General features: G+C 40.0%; 1 protein-coding gene across 1 annotated transcript in view; it reads left to right on the top strand.

Moving 5' to 3' along the window:
* The window catches only part of Mctp1 (multiple C2 and transmembrane domain containing 1), a 375829-nt gene that overhangs the window by 40281 nt on the left and 320413 nt on the right, over positions 1-15135 (top strand). The window contains exon 2 of the mRNA XM_059276583.1: positions 9615-9729. Within this exon, the coding sequence (XP_059132566.1) occupies positions 9615-9729 (115 nt within the window). The remainder of the gene's footprint in view (positions 1-9614; positions 9730-15135) is intronic.

Raw genomic sequence — 15135 nt, 5'->3', positions numbered from 1 at the left:
GGAGGAGTGTGTCTGTGACACCCGCACGCTCAGGAGGAGTGTGTCTGTGACACCAGCACGCTCAGGAGGCGTGTGTCTGTGACACCAGCATGCTCAGGAGGAGTGTCTGTGACACCAGCACGCTCAGGAGGAGTGTGTGACACCCGCACGCTCAGGAGGAGTGTGTCTGTGACACCAGCACGCTCAGGAGGAGTGTGTCTGTGACACCCGCATGCTCAGGAGGAGTGTGTCTGTGACACCAGCACGCTCAGGAGGAGTGTGTCTGTGACACCCGCATGCTCAGGAGGAGTGTGTCTGTGACACCCGCACACTCCCGAGGAGTGTGTCTGTGACACCAGCACGCTCAGGAGGAGTGTGTCTGTGACACCCGCACGCTCAGGAGGAGTGTGTCTGTGACACCCGCATGCTCAGGAGGAGTGTGTCTGTGACACCCGCACACTCCCGAGGAGTGTGTCTGTGACACCAGCACGCTCAGGAGGAGTGTGTCTGTGACACCCGCATGCTCAGGAGGAGTGTGTCTGTGACACCCGCACACTCCCGAGGAGTGTGTCTGTGACACCAGCACGCTCAGGAGGAGTGTGTCTGTGACACCCGCACACTCAGGAGGCATGTGTCTGTGACACCCGCACGCTCAGGAGGAGTGTGTCTGTGACACCAGCACGCTCAGGAGGAGTGTGTCTGTGACACCAGCACGCTCAGGAGGAGTGTGTCTGTGACACCAGCACGCTCAGGAGGAGTGTGTCTGTGACACCCGCACACTCAGGAAGCGTGTGTCTGTGACACCGCACACTCAGGATAGAGACAAACAGATCACTGGAGCGCATCAGCCCCCAACCTGAGCACATCAATGAACTTCAGGAAATAGGGAGCAATTAAAGAAGACGTCCAACACTGACCTCTGCCCTCCACAAGCATTGCAAGCATGTAACTCAAATCACGTGTGCACATATGCGTACACACACACACACACACACACACACACACACACACACACACCACATACCACATACGCAAAGTTCTCACTTGTTTGGATTTTCTTGATTATCATTAATGGTCCATTTTCTTCTCCAAGGTTTCATCTGAGATACCACATTTCATTCAGTTTTATGTGTCCTCAGGATCCTCATAGATCCTTTCCAGACCTTCTTTGTTTATCTTTTCAGTGTTTCCTTGTGTTTGATGATGTTCACAGTTTCGGGGAGCACTGGTGAGGTATTTCTTAGAGTACCCTTCAATCTGGGCTTGGCCGATGTTTTCCCAGGTGGTCAAGTGGGGCTATGTTTGGGGAGGAAGGCCACAGAGGTGAGGGGCCCCTGTCATCACATCTTACCAACAGCGTGTGCTCTCTCCGTGAACTGTCCCTGTTGTTGTGACCTCCAGCCCTTGTGTAGTACAGGGCTCTGCTTTCCTGCAGCTCCTGCCTTCCTGTCTATACTGCACTCCTTGAAGGAGGTAGCTAAGTAAAGTACACTCTGTAGGAATGGGGACTGTGCCTTATTTCCTCAAGGAGTAGCTCAAGTATTATTCTGGATTCGTCTGCTCTGTAGATTTGTCTCTTCTCCCTATTTTATGTATTTATTCAGTCAGTTAATATCTACTAGTGTAGAATCTTGGATAAGTAGTTTTTACTGTGGAATATAATTCAGTACCATCCAGTGTATTTTGTTGCTTGGAAACTTTTAAATAGCTTCTCCGATAAGAATTTGCAAAGAAAGTGAATAAAATCACTGCTCACTAGGGGTCCCTGTGCCAGGCTCCGTGGACAAGTCCATGTTTGTACTTAGGTTTGCCCCCTGGGGAATAACATGCTATTTGCCCAGCTGAGCATGAGAAAGCCTACCCCAACCACTGTGCACCGTGGCTGTGAGACTGTTCAGAGATGAACTACATCTCTTTTATTATCACTTCTATTTGTCCCATGTAAAGTCATTGTTGAATCAAAGCAAGTTTGTGCAATTATATTACACAATTATTTTTATTTCAATTTAAAAAATGATTTATTTTTACTTTTTATTTATGTGTTTGTTCCTGTATGAGTTTATGTGTACCGTGCACATGTAGGTACCAGAAGAGCAACAGAGGGCATGGGATTCCCTGGTTTCAGGCGATTATGTTTCAGGTGATTGTGATCCACTTGATGTGGTGTTAAGAAGCTAACCCCAAGCCCTCGGAAAGAGCAGTAATCATCTAACCCCTGAATCATCTCTCCGTTCCTTATTCCGCATTATCTTTAACAAAATTATCTAAGTGAAGAAGCAGTAAAGAAAGGTATTATAACCTTAAATGCTATATACTTCTACTCTTTATATTCTTATATCCATATGGGTTATATATCTGTGGAAAACATAAAAACTAAAAAATAGGAAGAAAGTCAAGTCAACCCTGGTGTAATTATTTTTCCGTTACAAGGCACTTCAGCATACTTTATCTCACCCTCAGAAGTATCTCCTCTGAGTTGTGCAGTGTGTCCTTCAGGACTAGCAAGTGAAGATCCAGAAAGGGAAACCTGTGCAGCTAAGGTGACATGCTCTGATGACAGTGCCTGTCGATCACAGTTTGTACAGCCAAGCCTGGTAACCGGGGTGTGGCTGTGAAGGAGAGTGGCCAGGCATGTAAGGATGGAGAAGAGAACTGAACTGTCTTTGCTCTGACTCAGGTTTGTATGAACTGGATGTGTAGGTGGAAAGGTTCCCAGTGAAAATGAAGCGATGTTACAGGGAACAGTCAATTAGCAGTCAGACCATGCGTGAGTCATCAGCATTGTGGGAGTCCCAGAAAAGGCATTCCAGGAACACTGGATTTTGTACTTTTTAAAACAAAAGCAAGTGTTGCTATGAGTTAGGATTGGGTGTTTACATGCTTCTTTTTTTTTTTTTTTAACTTAGGCTAATGGAAATTCAAAAATTCCACATTTAAGCCCAGAGTTGAGGCTTTACTCTGAGCTGCAGTGAGCTGTGATGTGAGGAGAGCTGGTATGTGTAGTAACTGGGAACCCAGAAATCTAGTTTTGAGAGTCACGAAGGAAGAGAGTGTGCTAGCAGAAGGATCAGCCAACCTTTTCGTTATAGACAAATCAGTGAAGTAGGACCGTGGCTTCGGTGTGGGTGTGCTTTTCTCTCACCTAAACTTACGCTGAAGTTTTGTTGCCAATGTTACAGCGGTGGGAAGTGGGATCTTTACTAGGGACCTTACTTCTCTCATGAGTAAGTTTTGCTCTTATGGAAATGCACTGTTACCAATTATAGAATCAAGGGGTGGGGATATGGGTATTAAATATAAAAAATTTCCTATGGGCTTAGGTCATTAGTTTGGGAGTAGGTGCTGGTCACCCCTCCTCAGCTGGTCACTCCGATGTTAGGAATGTACTGTGGAAAACAAGCATGCCTCAGCCTTCAGGAAGCCTGCGAGGTAACAGGAAGATGGAGTCAAAAATAGACGAGCAGGTCACTAGCTCCTTGTAATTGCCGTAACTGCTACGAAAGAGCCATTTTCCTGGTCTCCAAAGCAGGCCACTGCAACAAACAATTGATTGCGTGTGTCAGTCAAGGCATTTAAAAAACCAGCATGTTTTTTTCAGAGTTACATGTTTGCCTGATACTTTGGGCATGTCTTTCTTAATACACCTTTATATTTGTAAGCTTACAAAATGTTTTAACAAAAATATTTAATTAAAATTAAATCATTTAGCATGTACCCTCTCTTCCCTCTGGGCCTTCCCATCCCCCTTTCCCCTGCTTCCTCTCAAAATCTCGTCCTCCTTAGTTGTTGTCACACACACACACACACACACACACACACACACACACACTCATCAGGCCTAAATATATAAATATACAACTTGCTCAGTCTGTTTAGTGTTTTTATGTATATGATTTTAGGGCTGGCCGTTCGGTATTGGATGACCAGTTAAAGGCCCCACCCCGGGGAGAGCTGTTTCCGCTGTCTCAGTGTCCTCAGCTGCCTGCAGTCCTTTGGGGGTGGGGTGACATTGCTCCTCCATGTTAGCGTGTCTGTTAGCACTGTACTTCTTCAGGTCTTGCTGAGCCAGTTATAATCTTCAGGTACCAGACGCGAAGCTGCCCTCCCGTTTCTAGGACACGCACAGTGTCCAATGGAGCTTTCCGGTTCCTCTCACTCTCACACGCTTTCCACACCCTCTTCCATAGTGTTCTCTGGGCCTTAAATGCCGAAGTTACGTTGTAGATGTACACACTGGAGCTGGATGGCCACAGTCAATTGTTCTCTGTACTTTGACTTGTGGTTTTCTCTAATAGTTTTCTTCTGTGGCAAAGACAAGTTTCTTTGATGAGAGCTGAGTGTTACATTTACCTGGCTGAGCCCTGGTACAAAAGCAAAAACAATTTTTAAAAGATAGTTTACAATAAAACACAAGTCACATCCTTCCACAGTCATGCTGCTAGTCTTGAAGCAGTTGTGTGGGCCTGTGGGGCAATGCCTCTCCAGAGCCACTTGAGTTCCTGAGGTTTTGCTCTCACAGGCCTGGGATGCCAAGGGAGCCTGATGTGGTGGCCTAGGTCTTTCTTTTGCCCGAATTTCTGTTTTTCACCTTTCTGTTCCATCCTCCCAGGATCTCAGCCCAGACTTCTGCATGACTCCTTTATCTGCTCTCCATATCTTGTCAGTTGGAAAATTCAGCTGACTCCATCTTCTCCGTATCTCTCAGATCAATCTTTGTTTCTCTGACCACTGACCAGATCCTGCTCTTGTGACTCCAATCGCACTGTTATGAAAATTTTAAATAATTTCTATCCCCACAGAATGTCTCTACTTTCATCAATCTATTTCTCCCTGTAAGGGAAACACTGGAGGTTTCTTCATCTCTAAGATCCAAGCATTTAGCTAAGAGCATGAAACAGGAAATAACAGGAACTAAGTATTTGGTAAATGCAGTCTCTGTGTATGACTTCTCTCTCCGAAAGACTATGGAGGCTTCTTTTTGTCCGTGGGTTGAGAGCCTCCTCAGTATCACCACACTCCAGCACTTTTTCTCTTTCTGTCACAGCAGTGATAGAAAGTCACTCAGTCCTGAGCTCAGGTTGATTTTGTTGCTGGCCACTTTCTCCAACTTGTCAAAATCCTACCCATGGTTTTAGCCCCTGAACCCTGTCGTCTCTGTGCAGCTTCCTCGGATTGTCTTCCCCTTGTGATAACGGGTCTTGTTCTTCTAATGCCGAGTACCTCCGTTTCAATCTTCTTTTCATATAGACCCTTGAAGGATACGGTTCCCTTTTAAATTCCATTTTTATCCATTATAAAGCTAACTGAAGCACTTTATTAGAAAGACTTCTAAGGGCATACTTAGGTTCGTTGAGGAAAAAGGACACCAAGCCCGATTAGATAGCACAGAGAAAAGAGAAAGAGCAAACTGTCCATTGATTGGCTGACTTGGTTGTAGCTCTATGTTTTTCCAAACCCAGCTGATGTGTCCTTGAAGACATCTGTCCTCAAAGCTTCCATTGTAAGTCATGCTCAGTTTTATCCTTAAACACTCCAGATCTTCGTTTCAAAATTCCACAATCTAAAATGACGAATTTGGTATTTGAGATAGTGTATAGTAGTGGAAAATAAAGGTGTTAAAAAGTAACAATTGAAACCGGGCAGTGGTGGTGCACGCCTTTAATCCCAGCACTCGGGGGTGATGTGGGGGTGGGAGAGCAGAGGCAGGCAGATCTCTGTGAGTTCAAGGCCAGCCTAGTCTACAGAGTGAGATCCAGGAAAGGCTCTAAAGCTACACAGAGAAACCCTGTCTCAAAAAAAAAAAAAAATAGCAATTGTCTTAAGAACTTTCTTTGTAGGCGGACATAGAAATCAGGAGAACAAAGGCAGCAGTACTGTAGAGGGAAGGATGACAATTGAGTACTTGATGCACAAGTCCTAGTCTAGTGTGGAAAATAGACAGAATCTGTGAAAGGCAAAAGTCACAGACACGTTTAAAATGGCTGGCTTGACATGGTGTGGGGTCTGGGAATGCTTGTTTAAGACTAACAACTACATACACATACGCTGGGACACAGCTCATGGTTATAACATAATCACAACTGTGTATTAAAGGAGATGCATTCACAAGGCCAAGTAGAGATTATTCTTCAAATATGGTGATGATTCAATATTAGAAAAATTACCAACCAAAAATTAGGTGTAAATCTCTTGTAAAATTCATCAGTCAATTTTAAAAGCCCAAGTAAATGAAGAGTAGAAGAAAGCTTAAATTAATGAGCATTGTGTTAGTGATCACACGAGGGAGAAGGAGGATGGGTGGGGAAATTACATGATAATATTACAATCTCACAAATTAAAATTTAAATCACATGCATTTCAGAAATGCTCACAATTTCTGTTCTATTCTAAACACCCTTTTAGAAAAGCAACAAGATTAAAAAATAAGCAACTGAAGTATTACAAAGTAAGTGGGAAGCAGACGTTACATTATATGTAGATCATATTTTTGTACACAGACAACCAAAAACATGACTTGCAAGGGAAATAGAAGTCAATATGTAAAGTAACATGTGCCCGTTAGATTACAAACAAACTGATCAAAATGGAAATTGAAAAAAATCATTCCATTTATAACAGAGACAAAAAAATCTGTGAACATTCATGAATTAAATTAGATAGAGATAGGACCTATATGAAGAAAATAATACCATGTTATTAAAGGTCTCAAAACAGGACCTAAAAGAACTGGAAAGTTATATTTCCCTTGGGAATATGTAATACCTAAAATTATAAACCTTTCTCATAGTGATGTAGAAATTCAATGCAGGCTAGATCAGAATATCAGACTTTCATTTCATATGTAAAAACTAATAACCACCAATGTTTTTGAGTAATTACTCTATGCCAGATGCTATTTTGACATTATATATATATATATGACAAGCTCACAAAGTATTGTTTATTAATGTAGAAGAAAGCCAGAGTAAAGGCAAGCTAAGTAACTGCTGTAGATCACAGAAGCAGTAAGTTGTCCACCCCCAGCCAGCCTGGCCGAACTGAACCAGAAAGAATAAAACTGCAATGACATTTAAGAAACTTTATAAAACAAAACTGATGGTAGCTACATGTGCTAAAGTTCTAGAACTCAAAGTATTGTATGCAAATTCATTGGTATGAACACAGAAATAAACATTAGGGGGGATTCACATGCAGATCCATCCAAGTGTACATGGCAACTTAATGTGTTATAAAGAGAATTTACAAGTTCTGGCTGCCAACCACGTTCCAATGGATGGCCCCACATGCAAGGCTAAATGGGCAGCATAAAGTGTACTTAGTGAGTACGACTTTTAAAAAGGCATGGAAATGGGAGGGTGTGGAGGTGAGGAGTGGATCTGGGAGTTAGGAGATGAATGGGGGTAAATGTGATCAAAATAATTGTATAAAGTTCTGAAAGAGCTAATAAAATACATTTAAAAGAAAAGCTTTCATTTCATGTAGTATATATAAATCTTATATTTAATAGTTTGAAGAACTACATAAAAATAAAAACTGTAAGAATATTTTTAACTATGAAAATAATTATCATGATGTGTTAAGAAATTGAAAATATAGAAGTTAGAGGGAAAAAAACAGCTTTACCTGCTCAGTAGTTTACTGACCACATACAACATGTGCAAAGGTCAAAGACAGAAGACACATCAGGAGTAAATATCTGCAACAACAACAAAAAAAGATCACCATATACAGGGTACAGGGAAAGGGGGAGAAGCTGGTCAAAGCATAGAAACCTTCAGTTATTAGAGGAGTAAGTGTAGAGACCCAATATGCAGAAAAGGTGACTATGTAGCTTGACAGAAATACTGAATTGTGTATTTGAAATTTTATTAAGTGTTCTTACCATAAAACAAAATATATAAAAGGCTAATAATATTGAGTAAGAGCTGTATACATGAATATCAAATCATTCTATGGTATGCCATAAAATAATAGGATTTTCCTTATTAATTACACATCAGTATAGCCAGAAGGAGTATGAAAGAGGGCAAAAAACAGAGGGTTGGAGGGAGGGATGAAAGACGGATGGAGGGAGGGTTCAAAGGAAGAGAGAGAGAGAGAGAGAGAGAGAGAGAGAGAGAGAGAGAGAGAGAGACGTTGATACAGAAAAGTACCTGTGATATTTTTCTTAAATAAATTGTGAATAATAGAAAAATATACTAACATTGTTCAAACTGGAAACTAAAATCTGACAAATAAATCCCTCAACATGTACATTCATGTGTATTTGAGTAAGGCTCTGAAGACATAAAAGGTAACATCCCAAACTGCTAAAATCATTGTCATGGAAGGTTGAGAGATATGGCCTAATCCTAGTTTCCACTCATCTGCTGTGAGAAGACTTGGTTTGTCTTAGTGTTAGCAGGAATTAAAGGCAAAGGCAGGTGGGGGTCTGATGGAGAAGTGCAGGGGAGATTTAGCAGCTATTTGGGTATGAGTAGGAGGCAAATGTAGTCAAAGATGGCTCAAAACTCCCAGCCTGGGGGCCTGGGGACTGCAGCTACCGTTTATGGGTATTATGGGGAACAAGATGAATTCCTTTCATTGTTACCAGAGGGGAGATGATGAGTTCAGGTGTCAATCAAAGTAACAGTGCTTCTTGTTTTAAGTAATAATTGCTCCAAAAGGGAAGCTTTCTACCTGGGTCTTAAAACCTCAAATAAAGTACTGATTCAATTAAAGGGTGACTTTGCTGTGTGTGAATTCTATCTTAGTAGAGTTTTCTTGACACTGCTTTATAATTGTCTTTGCTGTGAATTGTGCTGCTGGGAGCCAGGGTGCTCACTACTGCTCTTCCTTACCCATGCAAGTTTTAAAATTAAAGAACATCCTCTTTTAACCGGAAAGGAAATGAGAATCTTAAATAATCTCAAACCTGGAAAGAAAGTAAGTTCTCCTGTTGTATATAAGCTAGCTGAAACTAATGAACCGTATATTTGTATTAAGTGTTGTTCTTTAAAATATTCCATTAGGCAGCCCTGTGAATCTGGATCTATAAATAGCATGTGCACTTTGACTCCAAAGAAAAAAGCATTAGAATTGAGCCCCATTGAGAATTTGTTTCTTGCAAATACTGTCAAAATGCTGGGAGAATTTATTTCTATATAATTATATCATATTTTATGTTGAGTCTGAAATAGAAGTGTATAATCCATCAGCAGGAGATATTTGCATAAATGAATGAGTCAATACAGTCACCTGAATAAATCTTTTTAATTTTAATTTTCAGTTATGTGTAAGTCAACTTCTTTTGCACATCTTTATTTTCCATTCATCATTCATTGTATTTTTTACTTCACACTATTTCTATGTTAATTTTTCTTAAGTGAATTATATAATCATTATATATAGGCAATGTTTTTCATACTGAAATTGCTAGCTATAAACAGAGTTAAAATAAGATATTTATGTTACTGTCATGCTTTTATTTTGAGTTTAAAGACTTTCATGAATTTTAAACCTTTAGAGCATTGTTTGTGATGATTGATTTTATTGTATAATACTCATGATTTGTTTTAAACTGCGTTCAGTCTCCTATTGGAGAAATTAGACCAAAGAAAATAAATTTAGTGTTTTGAATATTTCTTATTTTCCAGAAAATAAATACAGTTGGAACCAGTAATGCAGATGTCCCTTTGGCTGATCCCGGAATGTACCAGTTGGATGTCACACTGAGAAGGGGTCAAAGTTTAGCTGCCCGGGATCGAGGAGGTAAAAAATGAAGAACAGTATCACCTCAAAGCTTCTTCTATGTGCTATGACAGATTTTGTTTTCTTTATTTGGATTTAGAGACACTCTTTACTATGTGACTTGACTCCTCTAATGTGGAGGATGCAGCTTCCACGATTCTGACCCAGTTGGTGAGGTTCCCACCAAATCTCTTACAATATAGATTTCACAGTGCATGGAAGACATGCATTCACATATTAAGGTATACATGTATGGAGGTGAGCGTACCTGCAAATAAGTGAGGTATACATGCACACAGGTGGGCATACATTTACAAAGGTGACGATGCATAAACATGGGTAAGGACATACATTTACGTAACAGGCATACATATGTAGTTGAGCATATATTTACATAGGTAGGCATGAATTTATGTGGGCAAGAGTTGTTTTTACACAAATGAGGCATATATTTATGTAGGTGAGACACCCTATACATAGGTGGGCATACATTTATATATATGTGAGTATACATTTACATAGGTAAGGCATACATTTACATCATGATGCATATATTAACACGGGTGAGGCGGGCATACATTTGCATGGGGTGAGATGTACTTTACACAGATGAAACATACATTTATGTAAGTGAGCTTACATTTACATAAGTGACACACATATTTGTTTAGGCGATCATATATTTACACAGATAAGGCATACATTTACATAGGCTAGACATATACTTACTGTGCCAGAAGTTGGCTTTTGTTAGAAAAGGTTCTTTGTTACCTGGAGTCACTCAGTTTAATCTGCTGACATTGTAATGTCTGAGACTAACATCTCCTCAAAACTTGGAGACCCTTAATCAGCAGCTGTCTGAACCTTGGTTGGATGTCTACTTCTTGGTACAGAAATTTGTAGGCACTCCTAAGGGACAAGGCAGCCAGCACTTTTTAGTTCTCAGATTCCAAATGCTTGGGCAATCTCTTGATGATTTAATCTGGGCAAACAAGAGCTTTCTAGACCCAGAGTAGAGGCAGAATCATGGAAAGAGTCCCAGTGGACTGAGTAGCAGCCTGAGAGAATGTTCAACATCGGCTCTGCAGGAGTTAGAGACTTGGGAGGTCTGAGAACCCTACACCTTTAGGACACTTAGTAGAGATGTACACCTCCCATCAGGAGGAAGAACAGTTCCTCCATCTAGGCCTGCCCATCCTCAGATACAGACAGACCTGATCATGTGTTGCTTTTGCCACTGCATCTCCATATGTAGGAGGTCAAAGAAGCAAGATTAGGGATGCAGGTTATCATTGCTATCTCTTATCTCTGAATGATTAATTATTTAATGTAATAATGAATTTTCATAACTAGAAACTATAAACATGGATTTGGTTTTAAGCAAAAACTAATAAATGTCATAACATTCTTAATGAATGGACAGTGAGAAACATGTTAAATTTGAAGTAGACAAGGGAAGCTTTTCAGAATTAAATGTATGTTCTAGAAGCCAAAGAAAGATTTATTGAATCAGACTGTATCAGAAGTTACACTCAGTATAGAGAAACAAAGGCAAGTAACATACAGTTAGAATCATTTAACAGAATATTTTTATTATTCAAAGTGATCTCAAATTAAATTGAGCCATTTGATCTAAAATACAATTAGACCAAGAAACAATATCAAACTTTTAATCCAGATCTGTTCCCAATCTTGTTAAACAATACACACATAGCTACTTATTGTAGAGTTGTTTATAGTTTTATAATTATTGAGACAACATAAATACCCCCAAATAGGTGAATAGTTGAAAAAACTATAGATCATCCACACAAGAGGATAGCCTGTAATTGTGGGGAAAAAATGAGATTAAGGAAAATGTCTAGAAGTTAATGTGGAAATTTTGACAATGTGAATTGTTAGGTTCATGTAACCAAAGTTCAAAAGGGTGTCACTAGAATGTAATATTTCTTGTAAGAAATAAAGAGCTATAATAAATCAGGCAGTCTGCTAATTTGTGCAAAAAAATACAGGAAGAAAATACACTAATGAGATTGGTAACTTTCTGACTGTAGGTGAGAACATGTGGCAAGAATATGGATGAGAGCGGATAGGTAAAAAAGAAAGTGGCATTTCTCCAAGTGAATTCTTCTTCCAGTATAGTTCTTCCTAGACTGTATACCATAAAATCAAGATAAAGAGAACTATGCAGAAATATTATACTTCATGTCGTGATTGTAATTTTGCAAGTACTAATTAACTACACTAAGAGCTAGCTAATAAACAAGTAAATATACTATAGATACTGAGACCTGTATTTCTCACTGTTGAAAAGTGATATGTAAGTATAGAAAATGGAAAATCTAGACTAAGTCCTGAGATATCACAAATATCAGTTTGAACTGTTATGTGTGTGTGTTGAGATACATAAAATACAAAATGATAAATACATGTATATGTGTGTTCTGAATCTGTCTGCTAAGTGGGGCTAGAAACAATGACAGATGTAATAACAAAAAGTAATTGATACACCAAGGATCCAAATATTTGTTTCTAAATACAATTTCCCTAATGCAAGTGATCAGGACTTTTTGAGAAATTATTGATTACAGACCTGGGTAGGAAAAGGATAAGATGAGATTGGGACATTTTCCATTGACAAAAAGTAAGAAATAGAATGTCAAAACACAGGATCCACTTCAGAGAAACAAGTAATGACTACAGGTGAGTCAAGTTCAGCAAGAGTGGTAATGATGGTGATAGTGTATGACACAGGATGAAACAAATGTCTACCTTAATAGTAAATCAACAATTGAATACGTGAGTAGGAGGGAGAGGAAGATAGCTTTCCTTGTGATAGAAAGCCACCATTTAAGGACACTGTGGTCACAACAATCCCAGGCAGAAATCACACTAAAGTTGTATGTGAAAAAATTATGATGTGAAGCAGAGTATTTGGAGCATTTCAAAAAATAACTGAGGAAGAGACTATCTTGGCCAAGTTACAATTTACAAGTAGTTACCCTTGGCAGTCATAAGATGTGAAGGCAGTACTTGCTTTAGATAACATGTACTAAGGAATGCACACTATGGCTGTGGACAATTGTGTCAAGAGGCTCAGCATACTTATAAATGTATAATCTTGGCAAACTATGCCATCGTAGAATGCCATTTGCTTGAGCATAGCACACTTTGTTCTACTCTTAAGACACTGTGTAGCCTCTTTCCTATCCCTCTTTTTAGAATTATTAATGAATATTCATTGTACAGAATGGTGGATTTCATTGTTAGATTTTCAAACGTGTACCGTGTGCATTAGCATTCATCCCATTACCCTATCTTGGGCAGCATAAAAATATACTAAACTTACATTTAAGTCTAGATTCTCTTGTTCCACCATACTCTGTTTCATCATGGTTCCCAGTCTGGATTTCATGTGAACATAATAGTATTTTTCTTATAGTAGCAAATTATTCTCAGATAGAAACATGGAACAAGTTTCAGGAGAATGGGAGTGTTGTGTATTTAAGGAAACATTACTTAGCAGGGAAGAACATATCATATATTTAAAATGCTCATTTCAACCTAACCCAGTCAGTTTTGCTCTTGGAAATTGTTCTCTCTCTCTCTCTCTCTCTCTCTCTCTCTCTCTCTCTCTCTCTCTCTCTCTCTCTCTCTCCCTCTCTCTCTCTCTCTCTGTGTGTGTGTGTGTGTGTGTGTGTGTGTGTCTGTCTGTCTGTCTGTCTGTCTGTCTGTGTATGTGTCTGTCTGTCTGTCTGAAAGTTCATACAGGTGGTTAAGGACTCAGAGAGGGCGTCAGATTGCCAGGATCTGGAATTAGACAGTGTAGAAAGGTCTGATGTGGATGCTTGGGATTGAACTATGACTCTCTGTGAAAGGAGCAAGTTCTCATAACTCCTGTCCTGTTTGCTGCTGATTGCTGTGATAAAGACCATGACCAAAAGCAATTTGGAGAGGAAATGGTTTATTTGATGTATATGACTCAATCACAGCCCACCACTGGGAAAAAACAAAGCAGGAATTCAAGCCGGGCAGGAACCTGGAAGCAGGAACCAAAGCAGAGACCATGGAGGAGTGCTGCTTACTGGCTTGCTTTCCAAGGTTCGCTCAGCCTGCTTTCTTACATAGCCCAGGATCCCCTGAATCGGTGGCATTGCCACTCGATGGTTAATTAAGAAAATGTCCTATAGACTTGCATGCATCTCAATTGAGAGTCTCTCTACTGAGATGACTCTAAATTGTGTCAAGTTGATAAAACAAAACAAAAAATTCACTAACCATCACAACAGCAGAGGCATCTCTCCTGCCCTAAAGACAAGCTTTTTGTTTGTTTGTTTTAGGTAGAAGAAAGACCTGAGTTAAGTCTATGATTGAGTGTCTTGATAATTTGATGTTTGAGTAGACAGTGTTGGGTTAGTTAGCTCTGTAGTATAATATTGCAGTGAATTGGTGGGAAAACTCTATGAAGATGGAGACTTTAAGTCAAAGGGCAGCTAGAAAGCACTGGAGTTGTGTGGGAACACGGCTCTGATTAAGGACTTGAACTTGGATTTTTTTTATGTATTTGGATGATTTGCTTGCATGTGTGTGTACCAATATGTGTAGTGCCTGAAGAGGCCAAATGAAGGCATCAGATCCCCGTGGAACTGGAGTTACAAACTACTGTTAGCTGTCATACGGGTGCTGGGAATAGAATCCTGGTTCTCCAGAAGGGTAGTCAGTGCTCTTAACCAAGCTCTCAGCCCCTTGAGCTTACATTTTAAGTGTGAAAACAGAAGAGGAAAGGAATGTACCAGAGACGGGTTAGAGGAATGCCCACAATGACTTGGCATGATTTGAAAGATGGAGCTGAATAAAAGGGGAAAAAGAAAGAAAGGAAGAAACACTGCGGGAGTCTTAAGGTTGATGGCACTCATGCTTCCTGGGGGCCATGCAGAGATTAGAAAAGATGGCTATAGACACTATGTAACTGTCAGAATCAACAGAAGCTATGCTTTTACCATTTATTACAATGCTGCCCAGAAAGACCCAAATGTCTTTGTTCTCTGTGCCTTGCATCACATGCTCACAGGAGAGAGGAAGGAGAAGAATCCCCTTTCACCATCATGGTCAACATCCCCATGATGTTTGGACTTTGTTTCTGGAGGATCCCTCATACGCAGTAGTCGCTGAGGCAGGCTGGGCACTCTGAGCTTTTATTTTTTTTTATTATTTTATTATTTATCATTTTATTATTCTTCCTTTTATTTGACTTGTTTGCCAGCACAAACAGAAGACTTCTTGGAACACTTGTCCATTTTCCTGAGTTCTCTTATTGCTTCCTTAGGCGCCCTGACGAATTCTAGACAGAGTCTTATCCACCTAAGTGGAGAGCTAAGGTGCACATTTTATTAGCTGTGTGACTTTGAGTGAGATGAGCAGCCTCTA

The sequence above is a fragment of the Peromyscus eremicus genome, chromosome 11 (genome assembly GCF_949786415.1).
Source record: "Peromyscus eremicus chromosome 11, PerEre_H2_v1, whole genome shotgun sequence".
In the NCBI taxonomy this organism is placed as follows: domain Eukaryota; kingdom Metazoa; phylum Chordata; class Mammalia; order Rodentia; family Cricetidae; genus Peromyscus; species Peromyscus eremicus.
The sequence above is the reverse complement of the archived record's forward strand: the minus strand, read 5'-3'. Positions and strand labels throughout refer to the sequence as shown.